Source organism: Brienomyrus brachyistius, chromosome 1 (assembly GCF_023856365.1).
Source record: "Brienomyrus brachyistius isolate T26 chromosome 1, BBRACH_0.4, whole genome shotgun sequence".
In the NCBI taxonomy this organism is placed as follows: Eukaryota; Metazoa; Chordata; class Actinopteri; order Osteoglossiformes; family Mormyridae; genus Brienomyrus; species Brienomyrus brachyistius.
Window position 1 is genome coordinate 4,210,420 of NC_064533.1, and position 19,080 is coordinate 4,229,499.

Consider the following 19,080-nt stretch of genomic DNA (forward strand, 5'->3'; position numbering starts at 1 on the left):
CGGCCCCACAAAGATGGACCTCCACAGAAAATACATAAAATACACTTTTATTTTTCGCTGGAATTAGGCAGCGACTGACGGAGAGGGACAGTGACAGGAGGGTCTGTCCTTGAGCTCTCGGAATATCACATGCACAGACGTAACAGACAAAGGAAAACCCCTAAACACAAGCAACAATAAACTGCCATCCTCCTCAGTTACCAAAGGTAACTGTGAACGGGCCCAGTCCACAGTCCACCCACATGGGGGTAGTGACCGCATAGATGTCCCATTTTGGTCCTAAAAAGTCACAGTATCCACTCAAAACAAAACAAACAAAAAGTGCAGACGTACTCAGTGGGTTTTACAGCAACTTTCACGTTCCTCCTGGAAACTCCAAGGGTGAAACACAACCCAGGGTCACGTGCTCGATCGAGGAAGGTTCCAGCCAATAGTAACAGACGGTGGGATGTTTCTTGGCAGGGAAGGCCATTCCCTATTGGTTGGCTTCCTGCATATACCAAATATTAAAGAAGAAAGTCAGCTATTGTTGTGTCTGGATTTTTGCCCGGGGACCTACAGCGTTAAGCTTTCTCATGCCACCCGAAAAGTCTCCCTCGCCAAAGCAGGCAACCCAGACAGAGCTTTTCGACTGATTCTCCACGGCCAGAGCTCAGGAGCTGAGTGGACTCTGGCAGCCATCCAATCACGAGTTCCTAAAGTACTTTCTTTAGATAATTTGTCAGATCTCTGTGCCCATCAGATACCAGAGATCTCCTCCCCAAAGGGGTTTCCCATACAGCTCTGCTTGATCCCGGTGAATGATCTGAGCATATAGGCCACTATAGCACATTAAGCATTATGAAATGTATGAAGCTCACCTAACCACAGGCTGCAAAGTATCATTTTTAGAGCATGACAAAAGGGCTACAATAAGCCAATGTTTCTCAACCCAGACCTAAGAGACGCCCAGACAGTCTACACAGCTCCCAGCAAACCTGTGCTGGGTATTCAGTGTTCTTGACTGGCTGGTTTGGTCTTGATAGTTTGATTCAGGTGTTCTTGGAGATGGAAGGGAGGGAGCAAAAAATGTAGTCTGTCTGGGGGGGGGGGGGGGGGGGTCCCAAACACTAGGGTGAGAAACACAGTAATGAGAGATCCAGCTCTGACCCCCACGGCGGCAGGACAAAAAAGCAGCACGGGGATTCGGCCCCTGTTAAGCACGCCATTCATATGGTTAATCTGATTTTCGACCTGGTTCCTTTCCCAATAGCCCTAAGAGACCCCATCGGCAACAGTACAAAACAGCGGCCAGACAGACCTCAACCTGGGCCTGCATGGGCCAAGTCGCGGGTACAGGCCAGGCCTGTTGCTACTGGCAACGCGAGAAGGCTACGTAAACAAATACAGCTTTAAATCAGCTCACTCATGTTTGTCATGGGTATCCTTCATGGCGTGCGAACGAGTGGAAAGGGGGGGCGAGACAGGGACTACGAACAAAATAACTGTAAGTGAAAGGAAGGTTAGGGAGTCTAGACAAGCTCGGGGACAGGGTCACGGTTGGGTGGCCATGGTTACAGTCGCCAAGGCAAAATGGGAGCCGACTGGGCTCCACATACAACCATAAGTATACTTGTGTAAAGAGGATGTGCTGCTATTTTCATCCGGCACACTTAGTCGAATCACTTGCCCAACAGAAGGAGGGTCGTAGCGGAGCCACGCGATATTGGAAAAAATTCACACTGCGATATCTGAAAGTTTTACAATGAATATTGCTGTCACAGGCCCCTGATGACCCAACGGTCAGGAAAAATTACATTTACATCAAGCACCGCTTTGGCGTTTTTTGTTTTAAATATAAGAGTTCAGCATCAGCACCAGGGGTCACACAGCACTCTACCTTGATGCCTGGGCGTGACTGTCATCAACATTAAGTAGAATGTCTCACAGCTTGTAAAAAGTCAGAGGATTCACTACAGTGTAAATCCAAATATTAGCTACTGAGAAATCAATGTGGGAATTTCGTGCTGCGATTTTCCTGAAACAAAGGGCTGCCTAGGGCCTAAACATGTCAGCAAGCAGTTTCATTTGCAGCACTCTGAGGAAAGCAGTTTCTAAAGGGAATCATAAGTGACCACGAATTCCACATGTGAATCTCAGGTCACCAGACACCCAGACCTCATATCCAAACCCAGTTTCACAGGATCTGCTTCATTGGACCAAATCTGCGACTCTCGCTCCTGGCGATACTTCCGGGGGTTTACATGGCACGCAAAGAGGAACAGACGTAAAAGCTGAAGCTTTGGAAGTGTCTGATGACTAGTTCAGCTTCAAGGTCTGCAGGAGAACATGCCAAGCAAACATCCATTTAAAAGATGATGGACTTGATTTGAGTAGCATTGATTTTTCTCAACCAGGCCAGACAGGCTGGTTCGGACACTTGACACGTCGCTTAGCAATGCCTTGAAGGAGAACACATATGTCACATGACATGCCGAGGTGGTCATGTGCCTTCACAGCGATAAATGGAGATATCGGCTGGTTTCTAGGGTCCAAAGAGAGGCTAGGAATCTGGGTACACAGCAGGCAGATCACCAGAAAGCATGAAAGGCTGTCCATCCCATCTTTCTATAGTCTTAATTTGTGTTATTTTCCTAAATTCCTCAGTTGTGGTTCTTAAATAGTATCAAAATATCAAAGACAAAAGGTCATTTAATCATCAAGTGCCCTATCAACCCATACCTCTACGTGAAGCCTACTTTGTGCTAAGTGAGTTACGCGTGTGAGGTTCTGAGATTCCGCTTCGAATTGGTCAGGAGCAATTCAGTAAATCTGGGTTCCTGATTGACCTCAGGTTCTCCTCTGAGCACCTGACTGAAACCGACATTGGGCTGACTTCTAGTGCACTCCTGTCTACCAAGAAACTTCTGCAGGAGGCAGCAGGAGGGCCTGCCACAGACAGGAGGTCACTACGGTGGCCCTGGGATTTGAACCGAAGACCTTCCGGGCACAGCCTCCCTAACCCACTGATCCACAGACCTCCCTTCATCTTGCATCAACTCCCTGTCACAGATGCAGGACAGAGCAGGGAAGAGGCGAGACGACTCGTCAGTACCAGGAAACTCTGCGTGTGTCGTCCATGTGAGAATTAGGCACATGCCACAAAGCGGGTCTCAGCACACAGGCCCGACTGATTGTTACCATACTCATAGAAATCCTTGAAAAATGGAACATTGTGAAACGAGCGCCCCGACTAACAGCAAACCAAGGGTTTATTTTTAGTTACCCCCTTTTTGGGGACAGGATGGAAGAGGGCGGGGCAGAGAACGGCACCAGACTTTAGGGGGAAAACAAATGAAATGTGTCATTGAGCCGTTATGGCCTTCCCACTTGGGGTGAGAGCCAAGTCCCTGCTGGGCTGAATTACTCCAGTAGATGCTAAACATGGAGAAAGAGGGACAGACAGAACTAATCGATACGAATGATTGCAGGTATCTGGCTCCGTTTCCTGGGCCTGGTTTTGTAATACTACCACTACAGGTTCGATTAAGATAAGACTAGATCCCTAGTCCCTTGGGGGAGTAACCCAGAAGTACTGGAAGGATGAATCCCAGTACACAACCCCCCCCCCCCCCCAAAAAAAAAAAATGCATGAAGGACAATAAAAGTCATACTTCTTAGAATACAATATATGTATGTATAGTGTGTGTGCATATTTATGTATGTATGTATGTATGTATGTATGTATGTATCTGTTTATATGTATGTTTGGTATTTTAGAAGTAGTCAGACATTCTACATATATATACGCACGCACACACACACACACACACAGACACACATATATATTCTGGGCTGCACAATATCACACTGTGACACAATCGCAAGTATATCTGTATGAATTCAGCATATCATTATGTTTAATAAACGTATTTTAAACTGCAAAAAGTACTGCCACAAATTACCGTCACAAATTACTGCCTTTTTTGCCTTGTTTATCCACAGTCTCTCCTCTTTCAAATGATGCTTTGGCTGCTGATCAGTCCCTTACTTCACCGCCACTTCAGCGCTTATCACTTCCACGACGGACCAAATCAGTCACGTGTGGGCTGCTCCGCTAACTGTATTTAACACACATAAGGATGCACTGAATTTATACAGATTACTAACTGTTGAGTGTCACGATACACATCTCGTTAATATTTTAGGCACACTACTAATCTGCTTACCAAATTGTGGGCATAAGTAAATGTCCATTTAGTACCAAAACGCCAGGGTGTGGACAAATGTTCATGCCCGTCATCTAAAACACTGGTGATTATTGCACATGCATCATATTATCACAATGTGATATACAGCCCAAACAGACAGAATGACTTCTTTTTGGCACTGAGCCAAACAAAAGCCACCAAACAAACTATCCTGTAAGAAGGTCTGGTGGAGTCTGTGTTCCACTAGACCGAGGCTTCAGTGATCCATTTAAACCCTGAAGGTAGAAATATCAGTTCCATCTCTTTGCAATACTGAGGGGGGAAGAAGTCAGAGAGGTGTGACTGCAAAAATACGTTTCTCAGTCGTCTGTTCTGATGCATCTTCTCTGCACATGAATGGTCCATTTCATGGAGGAATTACAAAGGGCGACTGTAAATACTGTCTTGTTTATTCCCACTGAACGGAGGACGCAAGAGAAAGATTTCGGGCTGGTAGTCTGCAGTGGCTTGCTTGATAAAACAGCTACAACGCTAGGGGAGCAAATCTGTTTTAAGGAACCATTTTAAACACCAACATTTATCACATGCTGAGAGCGTATTCGCCGTGACAGATGCCTGAATGATTACCCTTTTTAAAAACAGAAAAACATTCAGCCACTAAAATCATATAAGAACCCAGAAATTGGGTTCTTCTGAGCAAAAATTCACTTTTCCACCATCAATTTCACACTTGCTTAGAAACAAGAAGGGTTATTCTATAGGAAAGACAGACCATCGCTGACAGAAGGTTCATCTTAAGCGAGGTGAACCAGCTATGGTCTCTGACTTGACACTGCTTTCAGGATGAGGCGGTTTTACCAAGTCACCAGGCGAGCGTGGTAGCACTGTGGCACGAGCTGAATGTTTAGCACATCTGTTAAATAAAAACACTGATTGTAACAGCGTTCAAAAGCAGAACACCTGTGTTGAATATGATTAGAGCTGCTGGAAATTGTTGCAGTTAATTGCAGCGACCATGACGATGCCAAAATGCGCCGCTGAATGCAACTCAGGTGCAGGCAGAGCAGGTCTCGCGGAAGACGTGCACTGAGCAGAAGCCCCTGTTCTAACCCCACCACGCCTTTCAGATGAACACTAACTACAGGATCTCCTCCATGGATGGGCTCACAAGCATGACCCGAGCCCTTCAACTCAAAGTGTATAACATCCTATAGGGAAATACCAACATTCATTATAATAATCTCACAACTCAAAAATGAAATGCTTCAGCATTCTCAGAATAAACTATTTTTATTTTGTGACGCATCGGTTTCCTAAAATAAGTTTGTTATACTGAAAATTTATCACGCTAGAATATACTGTATCATGAGGGGTAAGATAATACATATAAAACTAAAGCACCTGCATCCACCTCAACACAAAGGTGGAAAGTTCAGATCCATAAAGTACAAATCCAGACCAAAATTTTGTTTCAACCAACCAGTAGAGTATTCAGCAACTCTGACTCATTATACTCAACTGGTTGGCTGAAAGAAAATGTTGGTCTGGATTTGTACTTTCTGAACTTGAACTTTCCATCTCTCTCCATCATAAAACATACAACTATCTAATCAAAACGCTCACTGGTGCTATATTGTGCTTATATATGGCATTTACTAAAACCAGTAACACATCGACAACACTCATAATCACAGTCAAAAACAAACTATTTTATTAGTGACTGTGTGACACCGGACCGAATTACAAACGCCACAAACTGACAGGCGCTATCTATAAAGATACGCATCAAAAAGTCTTTATAATCACTATGCCTTGAAGCCAGACTTTTTGGGAGGTTTATTCTATGCAGTGGCTTTTTCGGCTTACTGGGCATATTCGGGCGGCGTTGCAGATGGCGCCTCCGACAGGTCACACGAAGACACCGAGCGGCCCTGACGGAAAGTGACCCGGGCAGGCAAAGTGGTGACGCCGGCGACATCGTGACAGACACCCCGTCACTGACACTCCGTCACTGACACCCCGTCACTCACCTGATCCCGGGGCGCTTGCCGTCGTCATGGAGACCAGCACCACCCATCCCAGGGCGAGCGCGCAGCAGCCTCCGCGCGGCGAGCGTCTGGGGATCCGCGCGGTCATCGACACGAAGCCCTCCATCGCGTCCTAATCATGGCATCTTATCTCCAGTGGAACTGCGGGCAGCCTCGCCGTAGGCGTCCGAAGCAAACGGCGACCGTGTTTCCTTGCAGTGACGACGCTTTCAGCGGACTAGAATCATTTCAAAGCGTCCCCCTTCCTTTTAAATCCGCCGTCTGATGGTCATTCGCAGCTAGCAAAGCCGCCCAGCCTGCTACCCCCTAATCTCCCTGGGGTCGATTCCCCAGACTTCCTGGCAATTAACTATTTAAAAATAAAACATGAATAATTTTGCTATGCGTGTAATGGGTAATTTCCCCAGTAAAACCCGACTCCTTTTCAAAGAGCCAACCCCTTAAATAAATCATGCATCATTATTATTTTTTTTGCACAGACCGTAACCAGTCCAATCCATGCAGCCTGCAAGCTAGCCAGTTCTCTATTCTAAAAGGTTATAAATGAATCTGCATATGTTATGCATGCTTTAAGCTGCATTGGTGAATATATAACTTATTCCTCTGCAGCAGATGAACGGCTCGCGTTTCCGAACCTTTCAGCGGTTGAGCTAAAAATCCAACTTGCAACACATACGGCTAGTCCGACCGTAGCGATACCGCTAGTTAATTCGGGATCCTAACAGCCTACTGGATCCGAACTCACGCTGAATAAGAATTTAAAATATAGTATATTAAATGAACCAGTTATGCAAAACGCACATATAAGTGATTTTATAGGTCATATGCATGCTATTTTCCCCATGCATCTCAGTCCTTGTCTCTCGACGCATGCAAGACCTCCAGCTTTGTGAAAGGTGGAAAATCAGCCTCCGAAAGCACTCCCATGCCAAGCTCCCGAAAGCACGTCGGGGCACAGATGATCAGCCCGCCGTCACTGAGCTATTAGGAGTACGACTGAGTCCATGATCCGCCCGGTACCGTGCACGCAATCCTGGGCGCAGAGGTGGCGGCGGAACGGGTGGCGCCTCGGGAAGGCGGAATGTCTCTGCTGCGCCGGTATTCGGGGATATATCCCAAAGCGCGTCTCAATACTGTCTGGTCGTATCCAAACGTGCTAGAATGTACCTAAGTTATTCATATACCCAACACATTTATAGCAATAAAACTTGCTGGTATATTTCAAATACTCGTGTTTTTAAAAGTATGCTGAAGACGATTACGATCCTCCTTTCCATTTTCTTTGAGCATCCTTCCCCAGCGACCGCTAGTCCCCGGGATTGATGAAGCACCGCCTCCCCGTGGCGTCACATTTAAGAATATTAATAATGCCGTTGTCTCTGTTCATTGGCTTAATGAATTGCCACTCTACTGACGTCACCGCAGGTCTCCTCCAATAAGCTGCAGCTGTGGTTACGCGGTACTCTTGGGTTACTATAGTCGTTTAAATACGGTGTAATATTCAATTTCGATATTTTGTGAAATTGTGCTGCATTTCACAGGAGAATGTGCAGATATGTAGTTAAATTTTTTTTCATAGCGATGTTGAATTTATTATTACTATACTATTAATTGTGCTGTAAAAGGACAATCAGGATTGTTTTGCCGGCTTGGGAACGTCGAGGGATCCCCACTTAGAGTTTAAGGCCATGGAAAAGGACGTCTGGTCGTACCTGCTCATCATGGTACCACCGCGACCCTCACCGGGAGATACGGTGGGAGAATGAAATACCCTACGTATTTTTACATGAACACTTAAATATACATTTTTACATTAGTCAGGAGAAAAGACAGACGTGGGCGTTTACAATAAAACGTTGAAAGAGGGATTAAGCGAAGTGAGTTGTGCGCACGCGCAGACCGAAAAGTAGCTGAAGTCCACGAAGCGGTAAATGTACGTGCTGAGCTGTGATTATGTGGTTTTGCTTATGTATTGTCAGCATGCTTATCATAAATTTAATTATAAAACGTGACGTTATGTAGAGGACTAATGTTTTGCAGAGAATTTGGAACAGCTTTACATGCAATGAACGGAGACATGACAGTTTACTGCAATTTGGGATGGTAACTGCTTATTTCGGGTGACAGAAGCAAAAAGAAAAAGTGCAGAACAAAGCGAAATGTACGCCAGTTGGAGAAATGTGTATACGCGCTGAACAGTATTTGAGTAGTAAATCACATACACTATTGGCACCATCTAGTGGCGTGACTTGGTCAATTCAGGAGAGGATCTGCTGCTCCAAGTGACCGAGATCCGAAGACTGGTAGGAGGCTTCTTTAGAGCGCGTTTGGCCGTAGAACTGCATGATGGGAATTCTGTTATTTTAAAATGAGATTTTTGGACTGGCCCTTTTTTTCAAATAGCATGATGTCATCCGTAAACATGAGAGATGGGGGTACATCAAGTGCATGCTTTTTACAATTTTTAAGAACTATGCCAGTTTCGAACGGTAACACATTGCCTAGATATACACTATATGTGCGCAATATTCTCCAGATTTTCCCGTTATGCATCTACCTGAACCAATTAAGCAAATACTGGCGATTTATACAATTTAAAACTTCTGTCTTTAAAAATGTTTTTCCTTTCCTAGAAGCAACAGCATATTTAGGGTCAAAAGCAAAGACATGCTTTACATTTTTGTGCATCTGAATTCACACACTGCATGCCATTGCGTTATATACACTATGAATATTTCATATTTATATTGAAATTCCTGTTCTAAGGACTGTCACGTTCCCCCTTTTACTATCGATAGGAAAAGATGTGTAGTATTTTGTTTAAACTTGTTATGCATGAAACACTTTGATAACTTGACAGATGGAATAATGCATAAACAGAAATGGGAGTCAAGTGCCGTGACTTAAGAGTTTAATGTAAATCCAAGACAAAGTGATTACATTTCTACACATATACAATATGCATATGTGAGCATACAAATTCTCATTAATAACTCGATTCACCTCCGAGACCCAAAAAATGATCAAAAGTAACAGTGAATAACAAGCTATAACATAGTTCACCACAAGTCCAGCCCCGTCTCACCCTACAGTTAGTAAATATAACAATTAAAATAACTATATTCTCCTAAAAACCAAGTTTTTCAGTTAAAATCCTCAGTAAATTTACAACGCTATAATTAGTTTGAAGACTGATAAATTCACTCCATTTTTCTACAACGAAAATGATTATTAAGAGAAGCACACAACGTCTTAATGGCAACACAAGTGCTTTAGTAGCAAGTACTCAACCGGTTAAGAATGAATTTATTATCATAATTATTACCAATGTCTTTACTGCAATCATTCTATAAGCCAGTAAAATGTCCATTCTCATAGCATACTTAAAATCTAAACAATTGAGTACATATAGCTATACGTCAAACGGACTGATAAACACCACACATTTTCAAACCCCTCCAATCCCCAGCAAACAAAAGAAAAGTAAAAGTAAAGAGACAAATCAAACTAAGAGTATCTATTGAAATACTGCAGCATGGAAGAGTTTCCACAATGGGAGTGAGAGACAGCAATGGACATTAAACACAGGTTTCACAGTCCCTAATCCTAGAGGAAATCGTAGAAAAATATCAGATTTCATCGTTGTCTGGTCATAGCAGAGACTGCTATACAGGTTCATCTCGCTGAAATGTGCACGTCTCTGCACCCATCCAGTTCTATACACTAAACACACATGTTTTACAGAAAGAAATCTTTGGCAGGGGTTTGGAGAGGTGGAAATGGACCTTCTTGGAAATATCTCCCTGTATAAAATGATACAAAAAAACGATTCACTGACAGACAGTTCACAAATGCTCTATATATGAATCTGGCAAACATTTGGAACAAATTTTGAGTCAATGCTTACCCACATACAAAAAAGGACAACACTCTATGAAAACATCCATTTAGCAAAAAAATGTATTTGTTAATATTTGAATATTTTTGGTTCTCTAAGAAATGAGTAAAAATTACCAACTTATTACATTTGGCTATTCTGCACATCAGGAGATGAACAATGAGATCGATGGCCCCTCTCTGTTAACTCCATTATTATTATTATTTTTACGAGATGATCTTTCTTCAAGCAGAGACATGTCATCAAAAGGCTTACCAGACCTAGTCTATCAGGGTCGATTTGAAGACCAGAATTGAGCAAAAGTAGGGGGGGTATTTGAAGTTGAAATAGTTTGAGTAGCTTAAATATTCCCAGGACAAACAAAACCTAAACAGCCAAGTTTCACGCAGAAACCCTTTGAACCCTTTAATCTAAACTCCTTAAAGCTTTTAGTAAAGTGTATTATTTTAAAGGCAATGAACACTAATTTTCAGCACGATGACACACGGGGGGGGGGGGGGGGTCTAACAGGGCTGCGTCACATTTACCAAAATTGCTATTATAGGCTGAGAAGATTTCTTCTAAAAACAAATGTGTAAATTTCATGTCAGTCCAGTGATGCATATTTCGTTAAATGTGTCTGAACTTGTAATAAAGCAAATCTAGGTTGGTACATCTCCATTTTCAAATTTGCGTAAAAATCAAGTCACGTTTGACAAAGCAGGAAATGCAGTCAGTTCCAATACTATTCTATTGTATTGATATAAAAGGTTTATATGACGGCTTTGGGGTTAGAATGGTAAACCCACTGATGCGATGAAATTATATCAAAATAATTTCAATTATGGAAAAGAAAGAAAAACATCAAACAAATTTCATGGAGTGAAGCTGGCCTTTTTGCTGAAGGTATACTGCCTTTCACAGTGCGAGTGACGTCCAACATACAAAGAGAGAGGAAGATCTAAAGCTTTTTCAGGCAATTTCTTTTTTGATTTTCGCATTTACATCCATTTTGTGGGTTTGATCACAAGACATCGCCGCCGATGAAAGCCTCAAATATCTATATGCCAAAAACACATTTATAAAACTAAGATACAACACGGGGGGAAAAAAAACTACACAAGTTAGGAAGAGGCTCTTTCCCAACTGAGTGGGGAAGTAAGATATATTATTTGCGATTAAGGACGCTGATGTATGACCTCTCTGTCTAGCCTGGCCTTCTTCTAAACATGTTACAGCTGCCCAAATGTTAACATTTACACTGGAAAGACCACTCAAACACTTTTTTTCCTTCAAACCCTAAGACACACAATAGACCAATTCAGGTGCCCTCACAGAAGCTACACATTATGGTCGTATTCTGTTACAAGATGGTCACACTAAAGGTCTTTGGTGGTATATGAAAGAAAAAATATATATATGTGTGTGTGTGCATGTGTGTGCGTGTGTAATGTGTCCCTTAAAGAGAGATGACACAAAACTGGCGGAACGTTGACAGGAGGAGACGGAAGGAATCCCCCCTGAATGGAATGTTTCCAGGACAACTCTCCAACAGGACAGCACACCTATTATGGGATGCTCGAGCTGCTTTTCCATCTGCTGCCAAACCCTCCCTCTTCCACCGGAAAAAAAAAAAAAAAAAACGTAGGTGAGGGTGAAACTTAGGTCACATCGTAGCGTCAAGTGCTGGGACATTTTTTGAGGGTGCAAAGGCCGTTGCACTGAAAATCGTACAAAAGGATGCAGCTGAGGCTGGATCTAAGTACTGGATCTTCTTTGGACTTGAGGTGAAGGACTAAGAGAACCGCAAACCGAACCTTGGCGATGTCTCGTCGTTGAGTTTAATCTAGCTGCCCATCTATCAGGACCCCTATCCCTACAACTGTTTCATGATTTTATTACTAACATTACAGGACATTCACACTCAGTGACAAAACATTTAAGGAAATAAAATTGCTAATATTTATAAATATTAATAATTATTGCAGATAAAAAAATTGAAAATTAGTATGGCATTATTTGGAGGTATGAAATGGCAACTCCTCACAGCATGGCAACATTTACGTGAAGGTGTTGCCGTCATCTCTCCGCAGCCCCATATCATAAAGTGGGGTACGCAGTCACTTTCTTAGACAACAATTAAATACTCCAGAAACATACTAATTAAATCATCCAACGACCCCTATCACATGACCTGCAATGTCATCCCGATTCCAGAATTGTGCTCCAAAAAAAAATTTTTTAAAATCGAGGATCCTACCAGGCGTGCCATAACACCTGTGTCACTCCGGAATCCTTCAAGCGAGCATGAAAACCAAACATGCTCCATCCTGTTACAGAACACGCGCACTTTTGGAGTGAGCCGTGTCCTGTTCACTGCTCCCAGCCCCAAGCTGAGGAGCCGAATGGTCCTACCTACCTGCTCAGTCCCAACACACAGTTCTTCAAATCCCAATATGACATAAGGTTTCATTTTGTCCATCCTGACTCCCACGCCCCAATCGCCCCATCCATTTCCTTCACCCAACCCCATTCTGCAGCTCACCCTTATTACGCATGAACTTTTCAATGCAAAGTCACTTCAGCCAAGAGGCTCCCATTGGCTAATCTAACCAGCCTCAGAATGTACCCAACTCCAATTCACCTTCTGGGATTTGACAATAACTCCTCACATTTTTTGTTATTACCCAACAGTCCTTCAAGTACGAGTGTTATTACAGACCGGGCGAGCTGATGTTATTTCCCCCCCATAGCAGCTAATGCTTTTGGTTTTGGCCATTTCAGTCGCCTAATTCCCATTTCTGAAAAACAAAGAGCACAAAGCCGATGCTGGTTCTTGGCCATGGCCACGTACACACAGCTGAAACACCAATGGTTTATGCCAACGGCCACATCTACCCAAAGAACACAAGCTTACAGCTACAGCTTTGGTTCACCACCTAAAACACCCACAGAGATTTTCTGCTCTTACATGAGAACGATGACATTTCCACATATGCGTATACAACAACTTATGATCCAGCCTGCATCCCCAACTGGGGGGTGAAAAAAGAGGGAAAACATTGGTCGTCCTGATTGATGAAGAGGTCAGCCTTTCACCTGCCGCTCAACATATCCTCTGTTTTAAAAGGTTCAACAACGTAAACTTTTAAACTGTGTCAGTATCTGTAAGGCACTATGAAGGAACGATGCGAAAACCTAAGACTGCCATTTTACACAGAGCCGCAGAAGTGGAGGAAACAAAAAAAACGGATCACATAGTCCACTGTAGCGGGCAGACACACCTACATCACGGTACACTTTGTGCAATTACATGGAGAGGAGGATTCTATTGGTATCAAAGAAGTTCTCATCAAAATAAAAGTCTATGTTCTGCTACATTCTAAAAGGGGACCCAGCTAAAAATCACACCTAAAAAAGAGACTTCCCTAAAAGTACAACAGAAATGTGGGGGCGAGGGGAAAACTATAAATGTTATGAAGTCTGGCCCCCGGGTCCTTTGCTCGTCTTCCAGGGGAGAGTCCTCCATTCATTCATTGGAGTTTGAGAGGACATGGTTTCCCCCACCTGGGAGCGATTTGGAAATGGTTAAGACTGTTCAAGGCCATCACATTGTTTTATTTTGAAGAGCAGCAGGTATCCGTATTTCAGCATATAACTTCCTTCATTGGATGCCGGACGGCCAACGATTGGCCCCTCTTATGACGGTCAGGAGGTCAATTTTAAAAAGTAAAAGAAAAGTTCAAAGAAAACATTGAAATAATCCCTTTCCTTGGTTCCATAAGATCTCACTGAGGAGGTCAACTTCAAAGGGACTAAAAAATCCAGGAGCTGAAACCCAAAATCAGTGTTATTTTTAACTTGTGAAACTTGCTGTTATCTTCGAACGTCTTCAAGTTTAACGAAAACGATGAGAATGATTGCATTTCTTTCTTCATCTAGGGAGGGGGGGGGGGGTTAAGCAGCTGTAAGATGGTCTCCAGTGTGTCGCTCTAGAGGTATGGGTTTAGGATGGGTCTCCTCAACCTCATGACTCTAGAGAAAGGCAAGTTATTTGCCTCCCACAGAGGACAAGGGTCTACGGCATCACGTCGGGGGGACAGCTCTAGAAGAAAAGGCGTTTGGGAACACCCCATCGAGATTGGTTCGCCTCGGGGTTCTGGCTCTAGAGGTATGGGTACTGGTTGACCTTGGCAGGGCTCAGTGGGTATCCAGTGTAGACGGCAGAGGCCGGCGAAGCACTGATGTACGTCTGGTGGGCGAACTGGGTCGGGTACTGGGCATGGTGCAGGGTGGGCGAGGGCAGCACACGATGGCCCATACTGACAGGGACCTGGTGCACGATGCCCGGTGGGTAGGCGCCGTGCTGGACTGCGTGGCGGGCTGGACCCTGGGATGCCACCAGGTGCGCCACGGCACTAGCAGAGCTTAGGGCGGTGGGGGCAGAGTAGGCATAGAGATGGGGCTGGCCAGGCAGGTGGGGGGCTGTTGCAGCCAGGTGGGGGTGCACGGCAGCCGTGTGGGAAGGGCTGGTGTGGTGGAAGGAATACGAGGCGGGGGCAGCAACAGTTGGTGCAATGTAAGCCTGCTGCCGGCGATTCCCGACGTTCCGATCAGGTGCCATGTGCTGCTGGGGCTGATTGGGGGAGGAGGCACAGGAAAGGCAGATTAGGTCAAAATCACATGCTAGTAATAATGGCTGGCAGATATCTGAAGGCACAGGTGAAGTTTTCCGTACCTGACTGAGATTGAGTGGCTGTTGCTGGAAGGGATGTGGCCCAGAGCGCTGCTGGCGGTAGAACCCCCCACCAGCCATGCTCCCAGAGGGATGCCCCCCTCCCGGCAGCCCCCCACCAGAAGGCTTTAGCTTGTAGGCCGAGTTCTGGTGGGAAATGGTGTCTACAGGGCAGAGAGCAGACAGCAAAATATCTTTAAAAAAAAGTACTGTATAATTCAATCATCTATCCATCCATCCCTTTTCAAGGTGCTTATCCAGTACATTACTGGGGGTTATCCAGGCAGTTTAGAACACAAGAAACCTTGGAATGCGAGTCCACAAACACACACAAACTGCATATGCTTGGAATGCAGTCTAATAACAACTAATAATAATAATAATCATCATCAGAATCTTTCATGAACCTTTATGATGCAGCAGCTTTGGTGTAAAATGAAACAGATTAAACAATGAAGACCTCTGAAATCAAAGGTCCAAATAAAGGCAGAAGAGCACAGCCAGCCTGGCCTCCAGCCACCGGGGGAAGCACTTACCAGGTACCAGATGCTCACACTCAGCCATGGCTTCGCCAGCCTGCGTCTTCAGGGGTGGGATGATGATGGTGCGGGTGTTACCATTGCAGTAGGCATCCAACGTGGAGGCTTTGGAGTCAAAGGCACTGGCTGGCTGGGCCTCCAGAGAGTAGGGGCTATTGTTCACGGAAGAATCTGAGTCGGGGGAATCATGTACTGTCACGCAGCTGATGACGTTCTTCCTCTGCTTGGATGTTGTCCTATGAGAGAGGGGTGGCACGTGAGATGCCGGGGAGCCGCACTGCAGCCGGTCTTCCCGCTAGCAGGGCCCGGGGACAGTCACTCACCTGCCCCGCTTGTTGTCATCCTCTTCATCCGTGTCGCTACTGATGGTGATGACGCTCACGGCAGGGCTGGGTGTGTCGGGGATGACGATGGTCTGGCGCGGGGGCTGGGGGTGCTGCTGGTCTCGGGGGGCTGTGGCAGTCTGATCCACCCAGCTGGCACAGGCGGGGGGTGGTACGCATACCGGGACCGCCGTGCAGCGGGGCGGCGTGTTCTCCTTGATGCGCTTGGAGCGCTGCGGGGACAGCACCGCTTGCGAGGATGACACCTCACACGCCAAGCCATTCCTGGAAGAGGGGGAAGCTGTGTCACGGGGGATCAGGGAGCTTCGAGCAGCTTAAGATAGGCTCGGCAGAACCGAGGGCACAGGAGCAAAGGCGTCTATCCCACCTGACGGATAATTGGTGCTGCTTGTTCTTCTTGGTGGAAGAGCCACTGACTGGCTGCTGCCTCATCACGTGAGCGATGCCCACGTTGAGAGGCTGCGTGGACGGGAGGGTCATGTGACCAGCCAGCAAGGCCGGTTGCTGCATGATGGTGTTGTAATGGCCGCCGTGGGGATGGGAATTCCTGTAACGGAGCGGAGGTGTGTGACATGCTGAGGTCTGTCTATAAAAGTCTGGAATCCAGGAGTCAGCATCTGCTGCTGACTGAACACAGGGGGTATGTGACATTATATACATTGGCCAGCAGGTGGCAGTAGCCACCACAGAACTGGGGACGCTGGGGGGGGAGGGGGGGTGACGTGCTTAGCTGTACTGAAACAGCTCTGCAGAGGAAGTGCGACACTTTTGCACACAGCGGGCAGAGGACAATGATACCCTTGGGGCGTGTTTGACACATGAAGGGGAGGTCACCTGATTGAAATGTCACCACCTCGCCTTCCCATGTGACATTACCACCATGCAGTCTACACTCCACGCTGACTTCATCTCCACCCATGCCGAGTGTGACACTCCCACAGCTGACCATCCACCCAAAACATCTAATGCTATATCCATCTATTGGGGTGGTGGTTAGCTTAACAGAATGGACGCTAAGGCTGACTGCATCTCCTCCAGAATTTGCATGCTAGCTGAACTGGAACTTTACATATTTAAAGACCCTACTGGTTATACCGCATGTATGGGATGAAAGTCACGGATGTCGTCAAGGGAAAGAGGAGATCAGAGGAAATAAAACATTAACGTCCTTCACGCTTCAGTGCCGGTGTCTCCGGGGAGTGTCTCCGGGGAAACGTCAGGCCCAGCATGATTCTTTGGGCTTAACCAGTGCAGATGAGTTTTGGCCCCACCCAGTCCACCTCCCCCATGCACACTCACCTCCAAGTAGCCAGCGGCTGTGTGGTCGCCATGGCATCGGGGATGACGGTGGTGTGCGGCACGGATGCGTGGGTCAGCTGCTGCCAGGCCGGGGGCAGCAGGATCTGCTGGGTACCGCTGGGCCAGGGCTGCTGGTGGCAGACAGGGAAAGGACGAGTGTCAGCTGTTAGCTTGGTGCCTCTGGATCCAGGATCCAGCCTCCAGCTGGAGCGTGCTGCCCCCTAGAGGGCTAACATCGCTCACTGCATTTCTTAAACATTAAAGCAACAGTAGCAATCTTTCTCTGGGCAGGGCAGGGAGGGGTTATTCTGTTTTTCCATAATAGAGAAAACTGGTACAGCTAGGGGGCACCAACCAGACTACTACCATGTGAGGCCCGGGTGGATGAAAGCAAAGGGGGAGGAGCTGCACTGAAATTGGGGGGGAGGGGGCTGATGTTGGCCCACGGGACACACAAACCGATGGACAAAGTGGAGTCTGCAAGAGACCGGGGGCCTTCACTATAGTAGTATGAAAGGCCATACTGCTATCTGCAGGGCAGGAGCTCAGAGAAGATCCCCACTTCCTGTTTGCTAGATTCCCTGCCATTTCTCCTTCCCCCTGGCACTGGCCATGTGACCTGCCTGTCTATTACGAAAGAGAGTCCCACACAGGTTTCTCTTCCCGTGACGACAGCCCCCCAGCCTCCACCCTTTCCTTCTCCAAGCGAAGAAACTTCTTTGTCACCTCAGGCCCCAGAAGGTCCACCCTGCCCCCACTTCTTCTCGATTGTTCCCACATTTTCTGCATTCCTGATCCAGATAAAGGCTTGGCACAGCCCAGCTGGATCCTCCACAGCCGGGGCCCATGAAGGCAGGGGGAATGTTTAGGGAGGAGTGGCCGCCCTGCTTTAACCCGATGATGACAAGACTAAGGTCCAATGGCAGCGGCCAGGGACAGAGAGATCTGCACGACCGTCCATCACCTAACTGGGCATCGAGCTACTGCAGACAAATGAAACCCAATCTCTGACCTCATATTGCGCCCGGCAGAAAAATCCGGGCCGAAACAAGGACAGCATTGCCGAGAGGCAGAGAACACGAGCTCGATCTGGACCATTGGATTCTGTGCAGCTGCTTGTTGATGTGTCAGCTCTGTTGGCGGGCCATCGCCCGTGTCCTGCTTGCAGCTGAAGAACGGCGAGTACAAACACGAGATAAGGAGAGGACGAGAGCAGGGAGATCATGCAGAGCAGCACCCGAGCCTCTCTGCGGATACGTGCACTGAGATCCCAGAGATTCATGCTGACTATCTTCTCAACAAGCTGTTTGTTAATGCAACAGGATTATAAATTATAAGGGGAAGGAACATCAGGGTGAATTCTGCTGCTCTCCTAGCGTTTAAAGGCTGAAAAGCTAAGATGTTCAGTTACTCCACTCATGAAGCACACACCCACGTGCTACACAGCTGTTAATATCTAACCTGCCGTTACCAACCCCCCCCCCACACCTACAACACCCACCCCTTGACCGGAGCGAAGCTATTTCAGCCCCCAAAGGGGAGGACGGGGATATTATGTTAAAATGCAGCCAGTGTGATTAGCTGTCAGGACACTTCATAGCTGGAGGAGAAGACTGCAGGGAAAAGCAAGTTTCAGATACGCAATTTCGGAGCGAACGTCACAGAGCGAGTCTGAGCAGAGCAGAGAGAGGAGCGTTCGGCCTACTTTAAAGGGGAAACAAATACTTCAGAGAGGACTCCGTGATCTGAGCCTCGGCCAGCCTTCCTACCTGGGCCAGCAGGCCGGGCTGGATCTGTAGGGGCTGGGCTCCAGCTGGGGCCTGCGTCACTATGGGGACGGCGCTCTCCATTCGGACCGAATAGCCAGCGTGCTTGGATGGTGAGGCCTGCAGCCCTGGGGTGGGTGGGTGATTAGAAACAACAGGCAGCAGTGTCAGTAAATCTGAGAAGCGTACTCTAATGCTGACAGGAGATGTTCTCACGGGTGGGGCCAGTAGGGCACCAGCCGAGAGCTGATTGGCCACTAAATTGTCCCTCCCCTGTCACTC

At 46.5% G+C, this 19,080-nt stretch overlaps 2 protein-coding genes across 3 annotated transcripts in view; both read right to left on the reverse strand.

Annotated features, from left to right (window-relative positions):
* The window catches only part of si:dkeyp-27e10.3 (UPF0606 protein KIAA1549), a 56,695-nt gene extending 49,135 nt beyond the window's left edge, over positions 1-7,560 (reverse strand). Inside the window, exon 1 of the mRNA XM_049013260.1 lies at positions 6,221-7,560. Coding sequence (XP_048869217.1) covers positions 6,221-6,344 — 124 coding nt within the window. The 5' untranslated portion in view covers positions 6,345-7,560. The remainder of the gene's footprint in view (positions 1-6,220) is intronic.
* A 1,567-nt stretch (positions 7,561-9,127) lies between these two features.
* The window catches only part of LOC125741846 (homeodomain-interacting protein kinase 2-like), a 47,721-nt gene continuing 37,768 nt past the window's right edge, over positions 9,128-19,080 (reverse strand). Inside the window, exons 10-16 of one of the 2 annotated variants that reach the window (XM_049013284.1) lie at positions 18,802-18,926; positions 17,033-17,160; positions 16,101-16,280; positions 15,713-15,997; positions 15,387-15,625; positions 14,854-15,014; positions 9,128-14,751 (exon numbers count right to left, since the gene is read on the reverse strand). In XM_049013284.1, the coding sequence (XP_048869241.1) occupies positions 14,281-14,751; positions 14,854-15,014; positions 15,387-15,625; positions 15,713-15,997; positions 16,101-16,280; positions 17,033-17,160; positions 18,802-18,926 (1,589 nt within the window). In that variant the 3' untranslated portion in view covers positions 9,128-14,280. Of the gene's footprint in view, positions 14,752-14,853; positions 15,015-15,386; positions 15,626-15,712; positions 15,998-16,100; positions 16,281-17,032; positions 17,164-18,801; positions 18,927-19,080 lie in introns of both variants that reach the window. The other variant, XM_049013275.1, reaches the window with a different exon arrangement.